At 39.9% G+C, this 24,152-nt stretch overlaps 4 protein-coding genes across 5 annotated transcripts in view; 3 read left to right on the top strand and 1 right to left on the bottom strand.

Moving 5' to 3' along the window:
• Positions 1 to 24,152, top strand: part of LOC116670158 (sodium-dependent lysophosphatidylcholine symporter 1-B) — a 223,924-nt gene that overhangs the window by 144,454 nt on the left and 55,318 nt on the right. The gene's annotated exons all lie outside the window — the stretch shown is intronic.
• On the bottom strand, positions 613 to 5,265 carry lgals8b (galectin 8b). Its single transcript, XM_032500552.1, has 8 exons — positions 5,058 to 5,265; positions 4,680 to 4,768; positions 3,664 to 3,874; positions 3,433 to 3,552; positions 3,241 to 3,267; positions 2,538 to 2,626; positions 1,821 to 1,986; positions 613 to 1,698 (listed from the first exon to the last, which is right to left on the bottom strand). The coding sequence occupies exons 1-8, from the start codon at positions 5,094 to 5,096 to the stop codon at positions 1,549 to 1,551; spliced, it is 891 nt and encodes a 296-aa protein (XP_032356443.1). The 5' UTR covers positions 5,097 to 5,265; the 3' UTR covers positions 613 to 1,548.
• LOC116670165 (interferon alpha-inducible protein 27-like protein 2A) lies at positions 11,905 to 13,828 on the top strand. The gene is made up of 4 exons (XM_032500555.1): positions 11,905 to 11,958; positions 12,705 to 12,734; positions 12,906 to 13,067; positions 13,729 to 13,828. The coding sequence occupies exons 1-4, from the start codon at positions 11,946 to 11,948 to the stop codon at positions 13,812 to 13,814; spliced, it is 291 nt and encodes a 96-aa protein (XP_032356446.1). The 5' UTR covers positions 11,905 to 11,945; the 3' UTR covers positions 13,815 to 13,828.
• On the top strand, positions 20,892 to 21,737 carry LOC116670163 (interferon alpha-inducible protein 27-like protein 2A). Of its 2 annotated transcripts, none has more exons than XM_032500554.1 (4): positions 20,892 to 20,916; positions 21,059 to 21,085; positions 21,234 to 21,404; positions 21,550 to 21,737. In XM_032500554.1, the coding sequence occupies exons 1-4, from the start codon at positions 20,907 to 20,909 to the stop codon at positions 21,657 to 21,659; spliced, it is 318 nt and encodes a 105-aa protein (XP_032356445.1). In that variant the 5' UTR covers positions 20,892 to 20,906; the 3' UTR covers positions 21,660 to 21,737. The 2 variants fall into 2 exon arrangements, with proteins under 2 accessions (XP_032356445.1, XP_032356444.1); XM_032500553.1 differs by having other exon boundaries at positions 21,231 to 21,404.

Here is a 24,152-nt window from a genome sequence, read left to right as displayed (position 1 = left end):
ATTTATGAAGACTTTCTGTAGGCCATTCATCCTGACAGAAGTCCTGGTCAGGCTCCTAAAAGGTGATTTGGGGAGGTGTTAAAGAAAAAAGATCTAGAGGTCCCTGACAGGCAGTGGTTTCTGGATATTAAAAAGGCAGTTAATCATTAACAATTATCTTCTTCCACCTTGTGGTTGAGTAGGAGTACTGCTGATGAAAGTGTAGTTTAACATTAAACTACATTTTGTTAAACAAAACTATTAGACAGGACGGTCATCAAGTGCAGACACTGACATTATCAAAGTTGGGATAACTAATATTCTTAAATTCAAAAAGTGACCGCAAAAACAAAATATTTTGCTACATGACGGTTGTCTGGAGCAGAAGGTGGAGCATTTAGTTAAAGACTCGTTAGGAGAGTGAATTTTAGACTGGTAGAAACTGACATGACCCAAATGCTAATGTTTCTTCAGGTCTGCTGGATATGTAAATAAGCCAATTAATGCCAACACCTTCACCCTATCAACATTAATGTGAAAATATCTTTAGTGTTGTGTTTACAGCCTGTTGGGCTGCCCCCTAGTGGCATAATATCAATTAATTCAAGTTGAACTCAAACAGTGGACACAAAATGATAATAGCAACACATTCATTTATTAAATCATTTATGATACATAGGGAATTACAACAGATAATTCCAAAAGGAAAACATCAACACTGGAAAAGAAATATCCCAGATTTCTTTTTTTTTTTCTTCATTCATTCCATCGAGTGCGAGAGCCGTGAGACGAGACGGTCACAGATACAGGATTCTACTATATTCTACAGCTTGCAGAAAGATGTCATTCCTTCAGATTGTTATTATTATATATTAAATGGACCCTGTACTGCACTGTGCTTGAGTTCCACTGCACCATTACATGTCCTGTGTAGGCACATCCTATTTATAAAAAAAAAGCAAGGGGAAAAAAGGGTACTAATTATTTAGTAAAGAATTAACGCTTTTTAAAATGGCTGTACAATAAATTAGTCTTTATTGGGCCTTGCTCCAAGAGAATTGAACCCTTAGATGTTATTCATTGTATTTGCTGACTGTCTTGGCAGTTAAACAAAGCCAAGTGCTTATTAACATTAAACATATTCCAGATTTAAGTACACAGTGCACTAAGGGCATATTACAGCAGAGATGCACTAGAGACAGTATAAGAAATGAACCAAGGCAAACCTAACTTGTAACTGTAAACAGTCATGGGGGCTTGCTCACAGCCTGATACTCCAGCACAGCTAACGCTCATGCACCACTTCTCTAGCCAGGGCTGGAAACATGGCCCATTAAAACTGCATGGTAGGGCCTGACCATGGACCTTGGTCACCAAAAATGCTAGAATAGCTTAAAATCAATGACCTATGTTTATGCTGTAAGACTAACCTAACCTGAAGTCAGCACAGGGTTGGCCGTTTTCAGCATCCATCGTCCGGGTCACTGCGACTAAGCTAATTTAGCATAGATAACCAGAACGCAACAGTGTCTGTGACGCTGGCTTCCGCGTTAAGTCTGGAACTCCGAGTCACCACAGTTTAACATCATTGAGCTCCAGGTCCCCCATGATCTCCAACTGGTCAATGCTGCTCAGATCCTGCACCCGATGTCTGAACTCAAACATGTGTGAGCCATTGACTGCCAGCTTAAACTGATGAGGCTGACAGAGGATGAGAATCTGATGAAACAAAAATACTGAGGAATAGTCAATCATTGCATCAACTTGTGAGATAAACATCCAATTTAGGGACTGCAGAAGCCCTTTTAAAAATGAGCCTTAGAGTTGTAGGTGGTTCCTACCTCGAAGTACTCCCCTGACGAGAAGGGAAAGAAGGGCAGCTCCCGCTCCTCCTGACCCCAGGATTCACTCAGGTACGAGTTCCTGATGAACACACCCGACTTCATGCGAGGGTTCAGATGGAGAGCGATGTTCTCTGTCCTGCTGTGGCGGAGGTTCACTGTAAAACTGGAAGAAACCTGAATTAGAGGTCAATTCAATTTTTTTTTTTTAACCCTCCTGTTGTTGTCGGGTCAAATTTGACCCCTTTTCAAAAAGTTTCTATATCAGAAATTTGGATTTTCTTTCAATCATATTGTCCAAAAAAATAATGTGGATGGTTCACTACAATAGTCTTAACAAGGTAAATAATCAGTTCACTACTTTAATTGCATTTGGGTGTTTTTCAATTTTATAGAGAAAGAAAAAACAACTGATAAAAGTGACACAAATGTTAAAGTAGAAAAAATTGGGGATAAACTTCCAAAAGGCTCAGAAAAAGTCGACAAACGTTGAAAGAAGTGACCAAAACATTGGGGAAAGTGTTGAAAAAGACGACCAAAACGTTGATTAAAAACTTGAATTTAAAATTTTGACTCAAAACAAAAAGTTGCTTGTCAACGGGAAGACAACATGAGGGTTAGGAAATGTTGCAGTTACCAAAGGGGGCATTTACATTCATAGTTCAAACATATTGATGAGATGTGTACACCAGTGACTTGAATCACTTCTTCTTTTACCTGTGTGGATACATGCTGACCTGTCCTTTGATTGTGATGTGCTGCCCAGGGCTCAGTCCTTTGAGTATACTGCCTTTGTAAGGGAGGCTCTGGGATGAGAACATAATTGTTGATACCTTTCATTTAATTATTTTCTATAATCGATCATTTCTGCAGATTAGTTTCTCTAAATCATTTGCTCTATAATGCGCAGTGCAGTTATGGCCCAACATGCTATCTATAACTCTTTTCCAAACTATTTGTTCATGCCTCCGTAAGTGTGAGATGCTGTGGCAGTGGAAGAGTATCGGCCTCCATACATGAAGGTAAAAAATACAAAAGCATGCACGTTGATAGGTTTAAGTGCTACATTATGTATATGGGAGAAAGGGAAATATTGGCGTATCTAATTTTTGGTGTTATTTCCATCGTTTGGGTCATCCTTCCTACCAGTAATGTACATAGAAAGCTAATTGCTGGTCTGGTAAGATCTGGTAATGCACCATCATTGATAACAAAAAGTAAAGAAACACAAGTAGTCAGATAATAATAAACGAGAAATTTCCTTTAAAAGTTTAAGGGCTGCATTCTGAAATTCACAGTCTTCAGTGCACAAACAGAGGAATCATTTAAGAAATGTGATCCAGTTTTAGTAGCATCACAAGATACTGGGAACACTTAGACACAGAAGTGTTATGTAGATGACGCAAAAGGAAAAACTCACCAAGTCACCTGATTCTGAATATATTGCCTAGAAAAAGAAAAGCAACACTGAAGATTAAGACTTTATCAATTATAATAACAATGTATTATTTAGAAATTATTAATCCGATATGTTTATAAAGGAATAAAGGAAGCACACATCAGACCAGCTAGTGGAGGACATAATAAAGCAAAGGGATAGGAATGTACTTACCGAGTTTGGGATGTAGCCAATAGCGTGCACTCTGACTTTCCCAGAAATAGAAAATGTGTCGACCCTGTTTAATGGAATTTTGTGCTTGTATTCCAGCAGGTGAGTGCCATTTACTGCCACCTATGGGTAAAGACAAATCCTTTAGTAGGACTGTATTAATCGAATAGCTTTTTTAAGGGAGCTACACAGGTTTAGCTATGCCTTCATCCTGACCAGCACGGGCTCACTGACCTTGAACACATCTTCATGCACCAATATGATAGTCTCGAAGGGGGCTCCGCGTTTGTAGGGTAGCTGATGGAGCGTTTCCTCCTTGCCCCAGCTCTCCTGCAGCAGGGTGTTACACACCACACAGGGCGAGCCTTTGAAGCGAGGGCTGAAGTGGAGGGCGACGTCAGAGCGCGGCTTGGTGCTGCAGCCGCTCGACAGGTCAATCTGAAACCTGCAGAGAGGGTGCACACCGAGCCTGGATTATTGACCGGCCAAGAGGGCAACTGCCTCAGGGCTTCTAAGTTCACTTCATGACAAGGGTTGGGGAGTTTGCACCTTACCATATCAACAAAGGCAGGTCCATGTATAGAGGCCCTGTGTCAATATGTAGTTCTAAATATTTTAAAACAATTATGACTGAAGGGGCTTAAAAGTTCAGCAAAACAGTTGACAGAACTACTGCTGCCAAGGCAAATAATTAACTTTTTCAATTCGATATTTCAGTTTACGCTCGCATGGTGCATAGTCACAAATGAGGTTGTTTAATCAATCTTCCACAACTGACAAAACAGGCATTATATACACACACACTACAGAGATTAATTGTTTGGGGGTCAATAAAAAGCCCTCTAACCCGTTGTGGTGCAGTGGTATCGGATGGTCTGAGGGTTTAAGACCATCCGAGACACAAGCTTTTAAAATGCTCACGTTTCTTTGAGCAACACACAGTTCTGTAGCCAAACCTGACCTCTGACCTCCTAGTGGAGGAGCAACAATTAAAGTCCGAGCTAAGATAAAATGAATCCAACCTGATGATGTTGTTGATGTCATGCATACATGGTGCATACAGTTGTCAGTGTGTGGGTTGTGGAGGTTGGTACGGGAAGTGTCATGGTGGGGACCACTGAACTAGACCCAACAGGCTTTAGAAGTTTCCCCAGATAAAAGTAGGCTGTCACATGCTTTGGGTTTACCAACCACATCTAAGACATATCCATAACACTCATTCTACATGTTTTTCTCTAATTATATTTTACCTGTCAGCATCTGGGGGAACAGTGCCCTGAATGATGATGATCTCCCCAGGGTGCAGGCCTCCAGGTATAGGCCCTGTGTATGGGATCACCTGAGGTGGAGAGTTGACGTTAAAGCATTGCATCCCTACACTGACAGAAATTGAAGACATGCTGCTTGATACGAAGGGAGCTATGAACGCCTGTGTGTTTCATTTAGTAGCAAGAACACATCTGATATCCCGGATTAGTTAGTGTCCAGTGTGCAGGCCGTTTATAGACTGCTGCTGCTGCGCATACTGTTTAGCTGTAATACAAACTAACGTTACACGAGGGTCTATTGATCATTGCATGATGGCATCAGAGGGCTGAGGTGGATAATTATAATAATAAGCCTCTTACCGGATTCAGGACAGTGTGTTTCGCATTTGCCACAGACATCGGGCTTCTTGTTTCAGACTACAACATGCAGGTGTGCTGAAAGACAACAGAGGTGGTGTGTCTGCGGTAAATATGACCGGTTTGTAGCTCGCCTGCACTACACAGGGATGATGGCAGTGGGCGTCTTCTCTCCATCAGCCCCGAACAGCGCGCGCATGCGCAATCCTACCATGTGATCAGGCCCGCTGAACAACAACAGAGGGCCACTGTTATTGGTTAAACCTTTATTTTAATACCGGATTCTAAATGCTATAGTTCATAACTTTAATTGTAGAACAACGTAATAATTACATAACAACACAGAATTGAAAACTATTTCACTTCCTGTTATTCAATGGCACGCTACATTTTTTAAGGGAAGTGACTCTCTTACTCCATCATGTGTTATATGGTTCAACTTCAGATTCATACGTACTAAGTTTCGTTTCTTAAAAAACACACAAACAAGACACCCAGACCTATGACTCAGACCCGGCTCGCGAGTTTTTGTTTTTTTTGGCAGGATAGGTGAAGACTCGTGAATATTCATTAGGGAACTCATCCCTGAATGGCTACTACTCGTTGCCTGCTCTGGTTGGGTTGGTTAGGTTTGAGCAAGAGGAGTGGTGGGATTGATTATGGTTAGGGTAAGGATGTCATTGCAAGCCAATCAGGGATGAGTCTTTCACTACCAACCCGGAAAAAAGACAATGGACACGAGTGAGTATAGACCTATGTTTGACTTATGAGTTTTCCATATATAAAAATAATTAACCATAGCAAATGTCTTTAATTAAGCCAGATGATCTGATGATTTGTGTTTCAGAGGCAGCTGTCGCCATTGGAGTGGGAGCAGGAGCAGGAGCTTGTAAGACTTTAGAAAGCCTTAAATTATCTGTTTACTTTGTCAACTCTTTAATATAGAAAAGGCATTTATATGCTTATCATGCGGATGATCAATTTTACAGTGGCCTGGCAAATTAGCACACCATCTTTTCACAAAAGATTCCTCTGCTGTGTTGTTGTTGTTGTTGTCCGTGTGCAGTGGTTGCTGCGGTCGGGGCTCCTGTTGTTCTAGGAGCCATAGGTTTCACCTCAGCTGGAATAGCAGCAGGCTCCTATGCTGCCGGTGTTATGTGCCTTCTGGTTTTTCCACCTACTGGTTTCCGAGGCTGTCCAGATGCCGTGTAAACCTCAACGGCGACCCACGTCGACAGATTCGCTACAAATTCATAACATTTTACTGGCCTTTGCATGTCACACCTCATATAAACTATACTGAACTGAACAGAAATCTGAGCACGACACTACAAAACATTGTACAGAGGAAAATTGTGTTTTAAAATAATTACGATGATCCGTGTCGCGCTGGGTTCGAACCTTCTTCGGCAAAAAAAATAACGGCTAAAGTCCACCGCACCGTCCACTACCCCATCGCATCAATTTACGTTTTAACTGAAACAAAACTTTGATTTCTCTCCGTAGACAGGAATTACAATTTAACAGCTTAAACCGAAACAACTTGTTACCTTGATTTAGGCTTAAAATCATGATTAAATCGTGCACTATAACCTCCTGCTACACCTCTGCTCTGTCCATGTGCGAGGACTCGTCATAAATTACACCGGGCAGCACACGGTTTAAGAAACAATCGGTCTAAAACAACTGGTTACCTTGGGCTGGAAACGCGTGATCGCGAGGCTCTCAGTCAGCTACAACAACACGTTTCTTGGATTCTTTATTTGCCCTTTTGTGTAAGGGTGGCTTTTCTCTGTCCATTTATGTCTTATAGGACTTTCTATGTTTTGCAGATACAACTATTCAAATTACGTATAGTGCTTCAACTGGGCCGCTATTTCCCTATTCAAGTAAATGGGACAGCATACAGGAAAGGGCAGGTTATGTGGTTACTGTCGTTACAAACTAAATTCCTGCATTTCTATGGATTCTGTTGTGCAGTTTTGCCGACCTCGTTGACAATAAAGAAACATTGGAATCTTCATTGTGTTTGCATTTTTGTCCGAACGTTACTTGAACGTAAACGCTTCTGTCTGTAGGAAGTATCGGGAGCACTCATAGGACTAATAAGTTAAACAACGTTCACCTTTCGTCTTACACCACTTTAAAAACTGATTTGCTGATATCTGGATGCGTAGATGACATAATATAGCCTTTGCTACAACACCAACAATTCAAAAGGTTGGGCACAAACTATTAACATTTCTTAAACAGAACTTTGTATTGTAGGGTTTCAAATGCGTATTCCGTCTTAAACATAACGTATAGGCCATTGGAAACGTAGATGTATGCATTTGAGGCACGTCAATAGAAATATTGCTTCTTCTCATAAATCCAAGAAACGTGTTGTTGTAGCTGACTGAGAGCCTCGCGATCACGCGTTTCCAGCCCAAGGTAACCAGTTGTTTTAGACAGATTGTTTCTTAAACCGTGTGCTGCCCGGTGTAATTTATGACGAGTCCTCGCACATGGACAGAGCAGAGGTGTAGCAGGAGGTTATAGTGCACGATTTAATCATGATTTTAAGCCTAAATCAAGGTAACAAGTTGTTTCGGTTTACGCTGTTAAATTGTAATTCCTGTTCTACGGAGAGAAATCAAAGTTTTGTTTCAGTTAAAACGTAACTGATGCGATGGTGTAGTGGACGGTGCGGTGGACTCTTATGCCGTTATTTTTTTTGCCGAAGAAGGTTCGAACCCAGCGCGACACGGATCATCGTAATTTATTTTAAAACACAATTTTCCCTCTGTACAATGTTTTTGTAGTGTCGTGCTCAGATTTTCTGTTCAGTTCAGTATAGTTTATATTGAGGTGTGACATGCAAAGGCCAGTAAAATGTTTATGAATTTGTAGCGAATCTGTCGACGTGGGTCGCCGTTGAGGTTTACACGGCATCTGGACAGCCTCGGAAACCAGTAGGTGGAAAAACCAGAAGGCACATAACACCGGCATGATGTCGACTGCTGCCGTTGCTAACGGAGGAGGAGTGGCAGCAGGAGGCCTGGTGGCTTCTTTGCAGGCAATAGGTAAAACCCAAAAGTTTATTTTTCATATTTTTATTGAATGTTAATTGTGTGGTTTGAACTGCTATATCTGAATGGTGTGATGATCTTTGCGGAATAAAAGGGTAATTGTGTGCCATTTCACTATGACTTTTCAAAGTATATCATAAAATCACAAATGTCTGGCAATCCATTGGCTGATGCATTGTCACAATAGAGCTTAGTAAGCTTAAATGTCTCAATGTGTGCTTCAACAAAACAAGTGTTTAGGTAGATTTGATTTGCTACTGCTACTGTGTACAGGATACACTGTGATGACCATAGGGCCACTGTTACACTTAGTCTTTTACCATGAGAACAATAGTCTCTCAGCTTCTATGGAGCTCTGTACCTTGATATAAAACCTGTGTATCTTGCTGTAGGAGCAGTTGGTCTGTCAGGAGCTGCCACTGCAGCTGTGACTGGTGTTGGAGCAGCTGTGGGGTGGCTGACTCGCTTCATCCGCAGAAAATGATCATAAATAAAACAGATCAATTTACGACATTTTTACCTTTCGCAGATAAATTAAATCAGTTTACTTACAAAACAGCACTGTTGTGATCTCATCCTCTGCATTTCTAATCCTTGGATCTTGCATTGTGATTGCTCTTTGTTGTATACTGTTGTGATTATTATTTATTGTGTTATGTCTACTTATGTTGTCTTGCTGATACTGTGTACTGATCGTTTTATTCATTCTGTACTGAAAATAAATACCACTGCTTTGGTCAAGTGGCCATTAAAGTGGAATGTCATCCTGGAGGAAAAGTCAGAAGATTGCCAAAGTCAGTAGGTGTCATTTTCTGGGGACCAGGAATATCCTTATACATGAATGAAAACCTATCCAATAGTTGTAGAGATATTTGGTCTTTTTCTGTGAGTGCAGAATTTATATAAATCCCATTATTAATAATAGGCCACTGCTGCAGCCATATCTAGTATGATTCTCATCATTGGATATGTTCACCTGACAACTTGAATAGAATATGACTGTCTAACTTTTTGATAACAGAAGATTAATTTTCATGTTCACCCAATAACCACACAAAGTGTCTTTGAACTGAAAAGCTTTGCTGCTACTGATAGCTTTCATATAGTTGGTACCTCAAACAAGAGATTTAGTATTACTACAAGGAGTTTTCAGAGTTTAAAGTTGTCATTTAATGAAGAGGATTGGGACTTGAAAAATGATATATTTGTCCACTAGACTAGAAATTTTAAGTCAAAATTGATTAATTCAATCAACTGTGCATGAATACAAATGGTTATAATGGTACATTAAATGTAAGTAGCTGCAAGTCTGTAGTATTTATTTTTTTCTTTCTACCTGAGACCTGAGAATTAGAATAGGCTACTAAGAGTAGGCCTACAAACGTAAAAGAAAACTTCACATAATAGAGATGCCTGATGTAAAGTACCTTCAGTTTGGTCCAGCATACGTAAATAACGTAGTTTTTAATGGTTTTTCATTTCGTATGTTCTTTTAATTAAGGCTGTGTTTATTCCTTTTCCTGTAAATCACATTAACAAGGCTGGTACCTTTATTTTGAAAGTCCAATTCCGGTAAAATAAAAATAAAAGACGTCATAACTGCGGAAGTCTCGAGAGACCTTTGGACGAGAACTGCTGGGCGACTCCAGCTGTCTAATGTGTTTTTGCAGCTTTGCTTGGTTGGGTGAGTGTGTTTATGTAATAAGCATGCTAACGTTATGGTGGATGTTACAATCATTTCAGTTTGCATTCCTGTTATGGTTATGAAGTATGCTGAACTATGAAGTGTGTTTTGTCAATCTGTCTTGTCAGTCTTGTCAAATCTGTACTAAATAAGGCCAGAGATGCTAAGAGTCTTAAAAACACAGTTTCAGATTCGTAAAAACGTTATTCTATTTGTGAAAATAGAATTTTCACGTCATCTTTTTTATGCTCCGCTTATGAGATGTTGTATGGGGCGCCGTTCGTAAAGCGGCTCGTGCTGAAAATAACAGCAACATTTTGTCACATTTAGCTTTAAATAATGTTTAAAAACCTGGTTTTTAAACAACAGCGACAGCCTCGGGGCCACCGCAGGCCACCTCGGTAAGCATGTTTTCCAAATCACGGAGCTAGCATTGTCTTGTTGTCAAGGTAGTAGCAAATCTCTACTGGCTAGCTACCGTTAGCTAGTTTAGTTAAGTTAGCCTTGACAACAGGGTTGCTAGCTCCGTGATTTGGAAAACATGCTTACCGAGGTGGCCCTGAGGCTGTTGCTGTCGCTGTTGAATAAGTTTGTTCAGCCACCGGGACGGCTCTGCCGATGTTCTCGGCTAACGCGGATTCGTTGGACATTTCGCAGTGTCTTGTCGGTGCCTTGTCGGGGGCGGGCGGGGATAGGCTCTTGCTGACCTTAATGCAAGCGAACGTGACAGACCAGTCAAAGTGAGCCCCCCCGTGGCTGGCTATAGTGGCTATAATTCCCACACCATTCATAAAAGTGACACTAAAAACTCAAAGTACTCTTCAAATACAGTTTTCCCCAACTGTGTTTATTATTTTAGGTAGTTATTTTCACGGTTATCCAAGTTCAAGAGTCCATATCTCCCAATGAGAGGATTTTTATTTGTTATTGACACTATAAACAACACTGACCTCCTCAAGCTTTTTTTGGTACTTCCGTTACCGACATTAATTTGCATATTAGCTAAATATTATTTTCACCCAAACCTTTAGATTTAACATTAGATTTAGATTTAGATTACATTTAGATTTAGATTTAATATTTAGATTTAACATTTAGATTTAGATTTAACATTTAATTTAACATTTAATTTAGATTTAATATTTAGATTTAATTTTAGATTTAGATTTAACATTTAGATTTAATATTTAGATTTAACATTTAGATTTAGATTTAGATTTAACATTTAGATTTAGATTTAACATTTAGATTTAGATTTAGCATATAGATTTAACATTTAACATTTAGGTGTAACATTTAATATTTGGATTTAACTATTTAAAATATTTCCAAGTTGACAAATATTGTTGTAAATGTGCAAGAAAGTGACCCTCAAAATTTCATACCAGGTTTTTAAACATTATTTAAAGCTAAATGTGACAAAATGTTGCTGTTATTTTCAGCACGAGCCGCTTTACAAACGGCGCCCCATAATGTTGACTGTCTGTGAGCCAGAGAAAAATGTCCGCCTTTCTGGACATTAAAGATTTATTCTATTCTATTTTGCTGACTGTTTTTATGTGTATTGTAATTATAAAGATAACCAATGATCAGATAACGTTATGTAGTGCGCTACCAGCTTGTCATATGTTACAAGAGATTAGTTGTTTTCTCCGGTAACACTTTTACAATAAGGTACACAAAAAAGGGTAGTAACTGTTTTTTAGAGAGTAACGAATTCCCTTTTTCAAAGGGGTAGTTATCCTTTTTCCTAGTAAATCTTTTGAAAAAGGGTGACGTTACGTTTCAAAAACAGTAAAGTTACCTTTTTTGTGTACTTTATAGTAAAGTGTTACCTTTTCTTCTTCACGTACAGCGTGTTGTCACGGCGTGTTCACAGTACGCGTTTGGACATAGATATAAAACAGTTTGGTTTGTTCTCTATTTATGGTTTTGGAGCCATCAGGAAAGCATTGTGAACCATCACGTTGCTGCCACGTCACTGTCCTGGGGATGTTAATCATTGATGTATTAAACCAGAGAGAACCATTTGAGTTTCACTTCCTGTAGTTCGATGCCACACCTATTAAGGGATTTCCTCTTTTTTTTTTTATTCCAACAGTTTCGTTTCTCAGAACAGTTAGCCAGATCTAAAAGATGGGCCTTGTTGGTGAGTATTGCTAGTCATTTGATGATACTCAAGGGTGTAACTTTGGTTTGAGAAGTAGGGCGCCGTCAATTAAGTTGATCGTAATTGTAGTTTCTTCCAAAAAATAAAAAATAAAAAGATTTTAACTTTCTTTTATTGTTTATAATGTGGGCAGATCACAGAGACTTATAAATAAAATGATATCAGACACATTTTAAAGTGCGGGGGGGGGCACTAACAGTTTGGACATGTCCCCAGTGGAAAAATTACACCCTAGATCAGGGGTCTTCAACGTTTTCCAGGCCAAGGACCCCCAAACTGATGGCGAGATGGAGCGGGGACCCCCTAATTATATATATTGTATAAAATTGTGTTATATCAAACTGGTCCTATAGTGCCATGTGTGCATTGATGACTGAAAGACATCTTCTGCCTCCATTTATCTGTTTACTACAGTGTGTTGAATTCATGTTAATGTGTATTTAAAGATGTTTCAATTAGTGGAAAAAAATTGCAGGGGGGGGGGGATATAAAAAAAAGTCTAATCAACCAAAACTTTCGCGACCCCCATACAGTACCTCCGCGGACCCCCTAGGGGTCGCGGATCCCCTGTTGAAGACCCCTGCCCTAGATGATACTTATACAAATCCTTAAAATAATGATACTTTTACTCATAAGCTTTACTTAAAACATGTTATATTGCAAATGTCTTTGATTGAGCCAGATGGACTGTAAAGGTGGATCTTGTCTTTCATCTTTTGTTCCAGGGACAGCTGCTGCTGTTGTAGGAGGTGCAGGTAGGACTTTGTACTCTCCAGACTTCATGTACCACCATAAACCGCTTTTAACACCATTTACATGTTAAACTTATACATGCATGATCCATTTTAAAGTGACCTGATACATAAGCACACTATCACTGACAACAAAGTTTCCTCTGCTGTGTTGTTGTTGTTGTCCGTGTGCAGTGGTTGCTGCGGTCGGGGCTCCTGTTGTTCTAGGAGCCATAGGTTTCACCTCAGCTGGAATAGCAGCAGGCTCCTATGCTGCTGGCATGATGTCGACTGCTGCCATTGCTAACGGAGGAGGAGTGGCTGCAGGAGGTACAGTGGCTCTTTTGCAGGCAGCAGGTACGTGTCATTGCTTGATTTTTTATTTTTATTTTATGTTGATTGTTTTAAATTTAAAATCTTGGGGTTTAAACGGTTGCTAAAACAATAATAAAAGGGGAATCATGTGCCAGGTAACTTGCAATGTCTTTTCAAAGTTTAACAACATTAATTTCTACACAATGTGTCTGACAAACCTGGAATTGAACCTTCATTAAAGCAACACTAGAGAACGTTTTGGAACTGAAAATAATGTTTCCAAAATCCATTGTCGTTCATCAACTCATAACAGGGTGAACGGCACTTGTGCATTCGCTTTGCAGCTCCCTACCGGCAATAACTGCACTATGAAATGTTGCCAGATCGGGTAGCAGATCTGTAGGTCCAATGAGACATAATGGGAAAAGTCTGCTTCCAACCTGTAGGGGGACCGAAGGGGAAAAGTTACATAGTGTTGCTTTAATGTAGCATTGTCATGTTAGAGATTAATAGGCTTATGTGGATAAATAGTGCGGTATTCAACAAAATAAAGTGTTTATGTACAATTAAATGGTCAGCTGCTACATATACACTTTGATGACAATAGTGCTAGTGTTACATTTAGTCTTTTATCGTGAGAACAATACTCTCAGCTTCTCTTTAGCTCTGTACCTTGACATAACCCCTGTGCATCTTGCTGTAGGTGCAGCTGGTCTGTCAGGAGCTGCCACTGCAGCTCTAGCTGGAGCTGGAGCAGCAGTGGGATGGCTGACTCGCTTCATCCGCTGAAAATACAAAAGGAACAAGATTAAGGCGGTTATTGCAAATTACATCAGTTAATACACTAAACAGCACTTCTGAGTTCCGACAACTGAAATGTGTTGTGCAATAAATCTGTGTAACCTGTGAAAGATACTGCTTCAGTGTTTTCTGTTAACATTTCCATTCCTCATAATCTCCACTAGAAAGGCCCAAATGAGTAAAGGAATGAAAGTGTTTTTTGGTAATAAACTTTTCTTTTAACAGTTGTGGGCCGTAAAACACACACTCAGCTGAAACATGCTATAAAAGCTTATACAGCTGATTGGAACTGCATAGTCGGTGTCCCCCCCCCCCCCAATGTGAGTCGAGTGCAGATTTGAGCTGCGCATGGTCAGATTTAAACGGTTTACACCATAACATGTCATACTGAAATTTGTGAAATCCATGAAATAATAAACTTTTCTCATTACAAACAATAACAGAAGATGGAACTCTTTCAAAACGTTTTAGCTATCTGTGATTGTTTGATTGCTACCGTTTACCGCTTAAAACCCTATTCAAGTGACAATCTTTGTTGTGTTTGACGCTAACTTGTAGCCAGCAGTTAGCAAACTTTGTTAATTAGGTCCATTTTTACTTTATTGACATTACAGAAGTCGCTAGTTAGCATGTTGTATGCTACTTGTCGCAAAGTGACGCATGCGCGACTCACATCTTCACTCGTTTTTTGACGCATGCGCTTCTCAAATCTGCACTTGACTTGCCCTTGATCTTATAATCTTATATTTCCCCTCAGAAATTATTTTTAGGATATTATTAATAAAATGTATTCTATTCTATAACCAAAAACTAGGATTACAGTCATTTGAAGCAGGGAGCCCAGGCAGTTACTTGCTGGTGCTACAACAACAACATCTCCTGCTCTAAACATCCCAAACCCAGGAAATGATCATTAATCGTAACAACCGCTTTACATGTGTTTGTTTACTAAACGGCACTTTTGTAATTTCAGACAACTGAAATGTTTTGTGCAAAAATCTCTTCAGTCTCCTCTGTAAATATTTATATTCCTCATAATGTCTACCTAAAAGAAGTGAGTCAGTTAATTAATTCAGGTGTTTGCTGGTTCATCAACTTTTCTTTGAAATTTAAAGCAGCATTTTTCTGCTCAGTTGTGGGCCGTGAAACCAAAACTATGAGCGGTAAGATTCTAAAAAAGCTCATACAGCGTGGGAAAAACATAGTTTGGAGATTCTGGTCTGTGTATGGTTGCATTGGAAAGTTTTCCATCTGCTGGTTGAACAGAATGTCTCTCAGTCATTCCTGTGGCTGTTAACGGTGGACACAATGTCGTCATGACTGTTACCTTTTTAATCAAATTCTCCTCATTATACCTAGAATCAATTCTCAATGTTGCTTTCAGTCATTATGGTCCTACCCTCTGGAATTCTCTTCCACATGAACTAAGGTCTGATACAACAGTATCTGCTTTCAAAAGCAGACTAAAGACATCTTTTTTCACACACTTTTAGATAGGTGACAAGATAGGTGTCATACAATAGAAGTTTAAAAAAAATAAAATCATCATTCCTTTTTTAATTATGATAAGATATACTACTCTAATTCCACTTTATTTATTGTAATACTATTTTATCTTGTTTTTATCCTATCTTACATACATTGTTACATACATATATGTATCCTTTATTTGATATGTTAAACGCCTGGTGTGTAGGAATACTTGAAGCCTTTGGTCAGTCAAATGAAATATACGATATTTATTACGCTTACGAAAGTTGTAATTGGCCGCTTTTGCCTGGAACAAAATAGGAGGGCTATACGCGTAACAGAACACCACCTTAAAAAAGAAACAACTAGCACACATAATCTTCTTTGTTCAACATTTCTTGTTAGACTATAACTGAATTAAGTATTTCTACCCTTAAACAAACTGTAGAATTACTTTCACACAACGCACAAGCACCTTGTTCATGACCACACTGACTTTTGCAGTTATATGCACAAATTCTACAGCTATAATTTGGGCATAAGTCAGTGTGGTCATGTGTTCCACTGTCTGTTTTGTATGTTTTAATGTTTTATGTGTTGCATGTTAAGTTTTATGGATGTCCTGCCTCTTAGACTGTAAACCTAGTTTACCTACGGGTACCAATAAAGTAACCTGAGCTGACTGATCTGACAGCAAAGAAAAACACAACCAAAATATATTCATTTGAATTTTATTTTTTAATGTTATGATGTCAAATGGGTTTTACAGCGGACATTTTGACATGTCCAACACAAGTGCAACACCGAAATGGAACAATTGCTATTTTGTGTCAAAATGGCCGCTGTAAGAAAGGTCCACTCATGGCCATCATCTTGAAGGAAAAGATTTTTTTGGTTTTTGTTTCAAATCACCACTACCCTTCATCTCATTGGACTTATCACAAGTCAGATGAAATGGAAGGTGTGACCTAATAAATAGTTTCCTTTAAGACGAATACAGTATGCCCTCACGGTATAGCTGCCATGTTTGTTTGTTTTTTTTGGGAAACCGGAGCACCCGGATTATACCCAGGACAAATGCAGTATGCTTTAAGACTGTTTGGATCCGCAGGCAGGGAAACCCCTACAGGGCTTGATTAACAGGTTTCCCACGGTTGTAAAAAACTTAACAACTGCAGACTTCACAGCTGCAAACGCCTTTGGCCGTGGATTGAGGAGGATATTCAGATGGACTTTCAGATTCTTTAAAACAGCATCATCAAAAGATGTATCGTTTGATGCCATTGCAGCCTCCAGTAGCCTTTTTGGAGAACCAAACTCCTTTTCAAGGTCTATGTACATTGTCTTGTGTGCATTTTTCAAGATGTTTCTTTTTTTTATGACTGCATGTCCGGGGATGTAGATTTCCTTCTGCACCTTCTCTGACAGACGGTTGATGATGGCGTCGATGTCTGCCGGCTGCAGGGACATTCTGGTCCTCTGAGGGACTTTTGTGAGAAGTCTCATGAGTAGGGCAGCGATGAAGAGGTCGGTCAACTTCTCTGTTGTATAAGATGAGGTACTATTTAACTTTCCAGAGCGTGTCATCTGACTGGGGTCAGAAACCGGTAAAAACGCAGATTCATTGGTTGCGACTCTTGGATCCACATTGCGTGAAATTAATTTTAAACTATCCGCGTGGCGTTGGCCATTAAAATTGTTGATATCATCTTCATTGCAGATGTACTGAGGTAGTGTCGCATCATTAGCGTTTGATGCCTGACTTGAGCGAGAAGGTGTTGTGGTCTGACACTGATTGTCGCTGGCTTTAGGGGACTTCTGCGTGTCGTTTTCGTCGGTGGGTTGTGTCAGCATTTTTGCGATTATGTTTTGGATGTCAGTTAGAGCACCAGAGATTTCATCACTGCGACTTGCTTTTTCTGATGGGTCTGAGAAGAGTAGGCCCTGCTGCAAGAACTTTCCCACTGCGTCCTCTGTCATGACATATAGAACTTCAGGTGAGTGGTGAGACTTTCTTCTGATCCCAGAGATGACAGAGTCAGAGAGACATCTCTCCGGTTCAACCATAGGGATCTGATATGTTGGGCCAGTCATCAGATGGTCGTACATTTTATCAGTCAGTGCCTTTGAGAAATTCCTGAACATGGCATTTGACGTGAAAGTATCTGGTGTTTTTCTGCCGTTTGCTGCAGGTTTCTGTGGTAGGTTTAACTGGATAAACAAGCTGTCAACATCACTTTTGATGGTCTCATAATCTACTGAAGAAGACTGCTTTCTCACACTGATCAATCTCTGCCTGCTGGTCAGACGACCAGCTTTGTTGGTGGGTGTGGTAGACTCAGGTACAGCTCCTGGGAGAATGTCTTCGACAAAATGACAATCTTGTATGATTTTATTCTGAGAGAACTCTGAATCCGATTTCAGACTCACAACGAAGCCTGTGTCTAAACAAGTAGGACACAAGCTGTTCAGGTCTGTCTTCATTTTCTCAAATTGTTTTCGGAAAAACTCGCAACGCACGTTTTGGCTGTCGTTGGCAATATCTTCTGAAGGTGTGGCCTTTGAGGCAAAGAAGTCTTTTACCTCATTTAGTATTAACGTTATATCAAAATTAGGTCCAGATGAGCTACTTTTCTCAGTTCCTTCAGGGACATGTCCATAGTCTTTGTCATGCAGGTCAGAAATTATAGTGTTGACAATTTTAGACGCTGCAAAATGAGCATCCAGAGAGGTGCTGAGAGACGGGAGAGCGGTTTCATCCTCTTCTTCGATATTTGGTGTCTCGCCAGACCATTTGTCGAGGATTTCACTCACAGCAATTGTTGCTGAGGGGACAGAGATCCTGGATTTAATGCTCTGAGTTGATTCACATTTCTCTGGTTCTTCCATTTCCATCTCTGGTGTAGATTCAGAGGTTTTTTGTGGCTCAGTGCTTTTTTTCGGCAAACACATTCCCAGGCACTGGGAGTTCAGCTTACCTAAATATCTTCTAAGACATTTTTTAGCATGAAACACCATAAGACGAAGAGACGCTGTGTTGGACATGGAGCCATTGACAAAAACCCCAGGCTCTGATGGCCAAACAGGACTGTCCATGGCCACCGATACAGCAAAGTGTACCTTTAGTGCAACTTCATTCTCGACCAGTGCTGCCAGCTTCTCAGCACTTTCACATTTGTCTTGTGGGACGTGAAAAGCTGCAGCAAAGCTGCCATGGATGGAGTCTCCTATGCAAGTGATGAAGGTATTCAAAAGTGTGGTAATATCAGCCTCAGCTTCACTCTCAAGGATGCGCTGACACATTGGTATCGCATTTCTCAGGACGTCTGTGGAGAGCGTCTGTATGATTTCCGTAAGCATATCAGTCAGAGTAGCTTGTGTGTCTGAGTCCCACGTATCTGCAGCTATCATACTCCACTGTGCTGCAGAGATTCTCTCAAAACAATTGTTTACTATGGGCAGAAGATCCTCTGGTGTCATACGGATATTGTTGTCCATCTCAGATCCGGATTTGTCCATGTTTGAGACTTGTTGTTCACTACGCTGCTTTGCTCTGGTTGATTTGGAACTTTCTGTAAATAGTTCAGTAGTTTGTTGATCCTCCCTGTGGTTTCTGAATGTAGTCTTCAGGTCACTTGTCAAGAGTGAAAACTAAAGGCTGGTATTAGAATCAAACTGATTGGAACACTGGCATGACATCACTGACATCAAGGCATCAAACCCGTTCAATGTCTTGATGTCAGTGATGTCATGCCAGTGTTCCAGTGATGGGTTTGGTGCCTTGATGTTAATGACGTCATGCCAACGCGTTTCTTGAACGCGTTCCATTTTAAACCACGCATGCGCACATGCACACAAACTCGTGCGTGAGAATATGGGAAATGCGAATCAGCCACAATCCGGTTTTAAATAATTATTGCTCGGAGAGATGTCAGCTCATCTTTTTTTGCAATGGTCAGTGAACAGCAATCAATCATTAAACAGTGTGATAAAAACGAGTATCAAACAGTGATGATAAAAAACATTTTTGGAACAATATTTCGAAATAAATTCTTCTTCTAACCAGTTTCAGTCCAGTTTTCTATTTTATTTCAACAGACAAAATGTTTTTTAAAATAAAGTTTATTGTACTGCCCAAAACAGACATGGCTATTGTGTTCAAAGATACATCTTATAGCGTGTGCGCAAAATATAAACTTTCAGTAAGCCTACTTCAAGGACTCCGTATTAATGTATAATAGCCTACGTCGCATCAATTGAACAGAAATTGAAACACAGCTTTGCCCGTCTCTTTCTGTAAACAGACGATGAGCTTTCATTTTCACCCAAACACAAGCTTTCACATAGCAGGAGCTGAGAAGAGTTTAGTATTGCCCCTAGGTTTTTTCACAGTTTAAAGTTGTTGATCATTTAATGAGACGATGGGGACTTGAAGAATGTGGATAAGATATGCCTTGACTCAAATAAAAGATTCAATTAAATTCTCTTAATATTTATTGCAGTTAACTGTAACTATTGTTATGGTCGGCTGTAGTCTTTCTAGCTAACTAGCAGCCAGCCCGCTTCTAAATACTGTAAATATCTTTTTTATCTCAACACTTTAACACATTAATTTAAAAGGCACGCATTGATGGCGGTCCGTCCGCGGCTGCAGTACCGGAGCTCACCGCCAGGGTCTAGTTTGAGTGTTAAAAGTGAGGATAACTCAAATGTATTTATAAGCGGGCTGCTCACATCGCATCCACGCGCTCTCACATTTTTTCACCGTATTTAACGTCATAGTCTGCCTCGATCCCGACCCTTCCCTCTCTGCACTTTCTTCAACACTGTTCAATAAATATTTAAACTCTCTGTTGTGTGCCTCTGAGTTTTCTGTCAAAGCAGAAGCCTAACAGTTATAGCCTACATGAACTTAAATGGAGAAGACAATGTATCGTCAAAGTAGCTGCAGGGCCTGAATAGCATCTTAAATAGCTTATATACTTAACATTGTACTTTGCTTACAACTAAGCCTACTTTGATCTTGATAGGAGCTCCTCAGGGATTTAAAGATGAAAGTTTGTCTAGAATGGGCAGTCAGATCTAAGATGTTTAGCAACCCTTTAGAGTTTTTTTTGTCTTATTTTCAAACACGGATACAACATCAGAAATGTTAATTACTTGAGTTTATGTGTGTTTATATTATGAAATTAATGGTAGACATTTTTGCCTCATAACTGAAGGTCATGCATGCTGAGAATAACACTTCGGATATTATGATCGTATTATGAAGTAGGCTATACATTAGAGCCACCATGACATCCAGGGCAAAACACTAAAGATGAAAGTTTGTCTGTTTGAAAGCAGCTTTGAATGAAAAGTCCAAACTAAACTGGTTTAGCAACTTGTGTATTTTTTATTTTTTGTTCCAAACACAGATGACTCACCGCAAATGTTGTTTATTTGGGTTGAATGAACCGGACAGGACTCTGTCACGCCCTCTTCTCTTCAGATTTAAGTTTCATTTCTGCTGAAATTATACCTAAGCAGTGTATATAACCCTCCCCATGCAGTTCAAGACTCATCTGGAGGCTACTTGAGGTGGGGTTGGTATACACTACACAACAAGACATGGGACTTTGTGAGTATCATTTTCCTTTTGACTATACTTATAATTTTTAACTTCTGATACTTATATGGGCTTTTCTTGTGATACAATAGTAATGTATTTAGTTAAGCAAGATGAACTGTAAAACATTTTTGATTTTCATCTTATATTTCAGTAACGTTCGCCGCTCTAGGAGGAGGAGGTAAGACTTTGTAGGCCTACAGCTTTAACTGATTGTGTTTATTTTTTTAAACATACTAAAATGCGTGATCCATTTTAAAGTGAACTAACATAGCAGCTATGACTAACAACGACGATCCCTCTGTTGACTTGCTGTCCATGTGCAGCAGTAGGTGCTGTGGTTGCAGCTCCTGTTGTTCTGGGAGTTGTTGGAGCCTTAGGTTTCACCTCAGGTGGAATAGCAGCCTGCTCCTATGCTGCCGGCATGATGTCGACTGCTGCAGTGGCTAACGGAGGAGCCGTGGCAGCAGGAAGTACAGTGGCTCTTTTGCAGGCAGTAGGTAAATGTCATTACATGATTTCAAAATATATATAAATGCATGCCTATAAAATGCTATTGTTACATTTAGTCTTTTAGCTTGAGAACAAGACTCAGTTTTTCTGTAGCTCTGTTCGTTGATGTGAAACCTGTGTGTCGTGCTGTAGGAGCAGCTGGTCTGTCAGGAACTGCCACTGCAGCTGTAGCTGGAGCTGGAGCTGGAGTTGGAGCTGGAGTTGGAGCAACAGTGGGATGGCTGGCTGCCATAATCATCTAAAAATTAAGACGGAACAAGATGACGATTTGTACTTCTGCCAAGTGAAGGAGGCAACTGCAAATGATATCAGTTCACTTAGCCTACTAAACAGCTCTTTTGTCCTGTCAGGCATCTGAAATGTTTTGTGCAATAAATCTGTGGAACCTGTGAAAGGTAGGCTACTGGTTCAGTGTCGCCTCTAAATGTTTCCATTCCTCACAACGTCCACCAGAAAGGACCGAGTGAGTTAAAGAGTAAAGTGTTCAATTGTTGTATTTTAAAGTAGCCTAACATTCATATTTGTTTCTGTCCAGTTAGGCCTAGTATACAACCAAAACTCTGAGTTGAGTAAATTCGTGACCACGTTTGTTACAATCAATTAAAAAACGTTAAAGTGTTTACAAAATAACAATTTTTGCCATAGCCTACATATAGTTAGCTCATTTCTGAATGTTCTTGTTGTGGTGTTCCCTTATATTAACGTAGCCTACATTTAATGAAACTTGCATCAGCGATGCAGCCATTTAACTCGGCAGGGTTTCCTGAGGAGGGATATAACAAGGATCTGCACGCACAAGAACAAGCATACAAAAATAAACATGTTACGCTCTTTCCAAGAATTTTCTTTTTAAATTTTATATTCTGTTTTTAACTGGGACATTGCTGCAAATACAATGTACGTTTATACAATATAGCCTACTTAAGTAGGCTATATTGTATAAACGTACACCGTCTTATATGCTATGCTGATAATTATCAGCATAGCACAGGCTATAAGACGGTGGAGGCTCAATTTGCAGCCATAGAAGAGAAAGATGTTTTTAGTTTGCCTATAATCTGCATTTATTTTTAGAGATGGAGGTGTGTGTGTGTGCCTGCTTGCCTGGTAGTCGACGCAATCGTATTTTATTCCAGATGCGAGCTTTTATTTTGAAATATAGATGCTCGGGGTTGGCACCGGGCGGGACATGGGACGCTCCAGGCTGCAGCCACACACTCTTGGCTAGTTGCCGTCTCACAGCGAACTGGGTTATTGTCTTCCCACGGATGCATGTAGCATAGCATTTCGAGCGACGACACACTGCTGCTTAGAAACGGTTATGTTGACAAGTTTAATGGGTATGATTTAGTAAATACACACGGGTTTTGCTGTCAATGTAGTGCGGTCCTGTTTTAATGGTGCGTTTCTACGTGACCGCTGCAACGAGCTGCATGCTGCTGGGAGGCTGCCAGGTGCAACACTCGCTGGCCCGTTTCTCCTCCCACTCTTGCTGTTCTGGATACTGGGACAGAAAGTGTCTGGCTGAATGGGACTGTTCTGGACGCACAGAGCTAGTTTGGATCGACACTGCTTTGGAAATATTGGTATTAACTGTGTAGCCTACCTATTGCATGTGAGGTTTGGTTATTCTTATGTTTGATATTGGGTCTTTAATTATGCATGCTGGTTTGTTTTAGAATTGTGTAGCCTACTTTCCTAATATTAATGTTATGCTTTCTTTTACATACAATATCCTGCTATTTTAATATTTAAAACAAAATAAAATTGTATTTTTATAAATCCATTTTCTCTGACCCCTGATTTTGGATAAACGGATCAGTGTGCTTTAAAGGTCTTGGGCCTATCTTAAGTGGCATTGTCGGAAATTTTAGCCTCTCAAGGGTCATAGGCTGCTCGCACTACCACAATCACTTGTTTCATTATATATTCATATTGAGGGGGACGTTTTCCATCTGCAAGTTGAACATAATGTCTCATTCATTTCAGCTGGTCCTCATACTTGTAAAGTCTGATTAGAATCATTTGAAATCGTTAAGAAAAATTTGGTTTGGGGCTCAAATGTTTGGGCACCCACGCCAGGTAAAAATTTGTATTAATAGCCACCTGTATATCTATTCATAGTACAAATTCACCTGTAAACTCTGTAAACCATTAGTATATTATGTTCATTGTACATATCTGTAAAATTTCTAATTATAGTACTATCCACCTGTATATTATATTCAGTAGCTACATATCAGCTGTAAATCTTGCTCACAATAGGCCTACTTATCTATATAGTAGGCTATATTCATAGGACAAACCCATCTGTAAAATTCTGTTTATAATAGTATTCATTTCTGTATTTATTCGGTACATAGCCATGTCCTGCACTTATGAAACCATTGTATTCTGTTACGGGGGGTATGAGGATTGGACCCAAATGCAGAGAGGAGGAGGCAGGCAGGAGTAGGAACACAAATGGTTTTATTGTCCAAAACACAACGTAAACCTCGATGGAACGAATATCCAGAATCCAAGGAGGAAAAGGAAAACATCCAAAAAGCTCCAAAAACAAACAATAACCAGGGTCAGGGAACAGGAACGAAATCAGGAACACTGCAACAAGGTGACGTAAAGACAGGTGAACAATCAGAATGATCCGACAAGAGACAAAGGAAACACTGGGGTTAAATACAAGAGGTAACAAGGTAATGGGGAACAGGTGAGACGTCAGGTGGATCACATTAGGG

Source organism: Etheostoma spectabile, chromosome 20 (genome assembly GCF_008692095.1).
Source record: "Etheostoma spectabile isolate EspeVRDwgs_2016 chromosome 20, UIUC_Espe_1.0, whole genome shotgun sequence".
NCBI lineage: Eukaryota > Metazoa > Chordata > Actinopteri > Perciformes > Percidae > Etheostoma > Etheostoma spectabile.
Note: the sequence above shows the minus strand (reverse complement) of the source record. Positions and strands in the feature narration are given on the sequence as shown.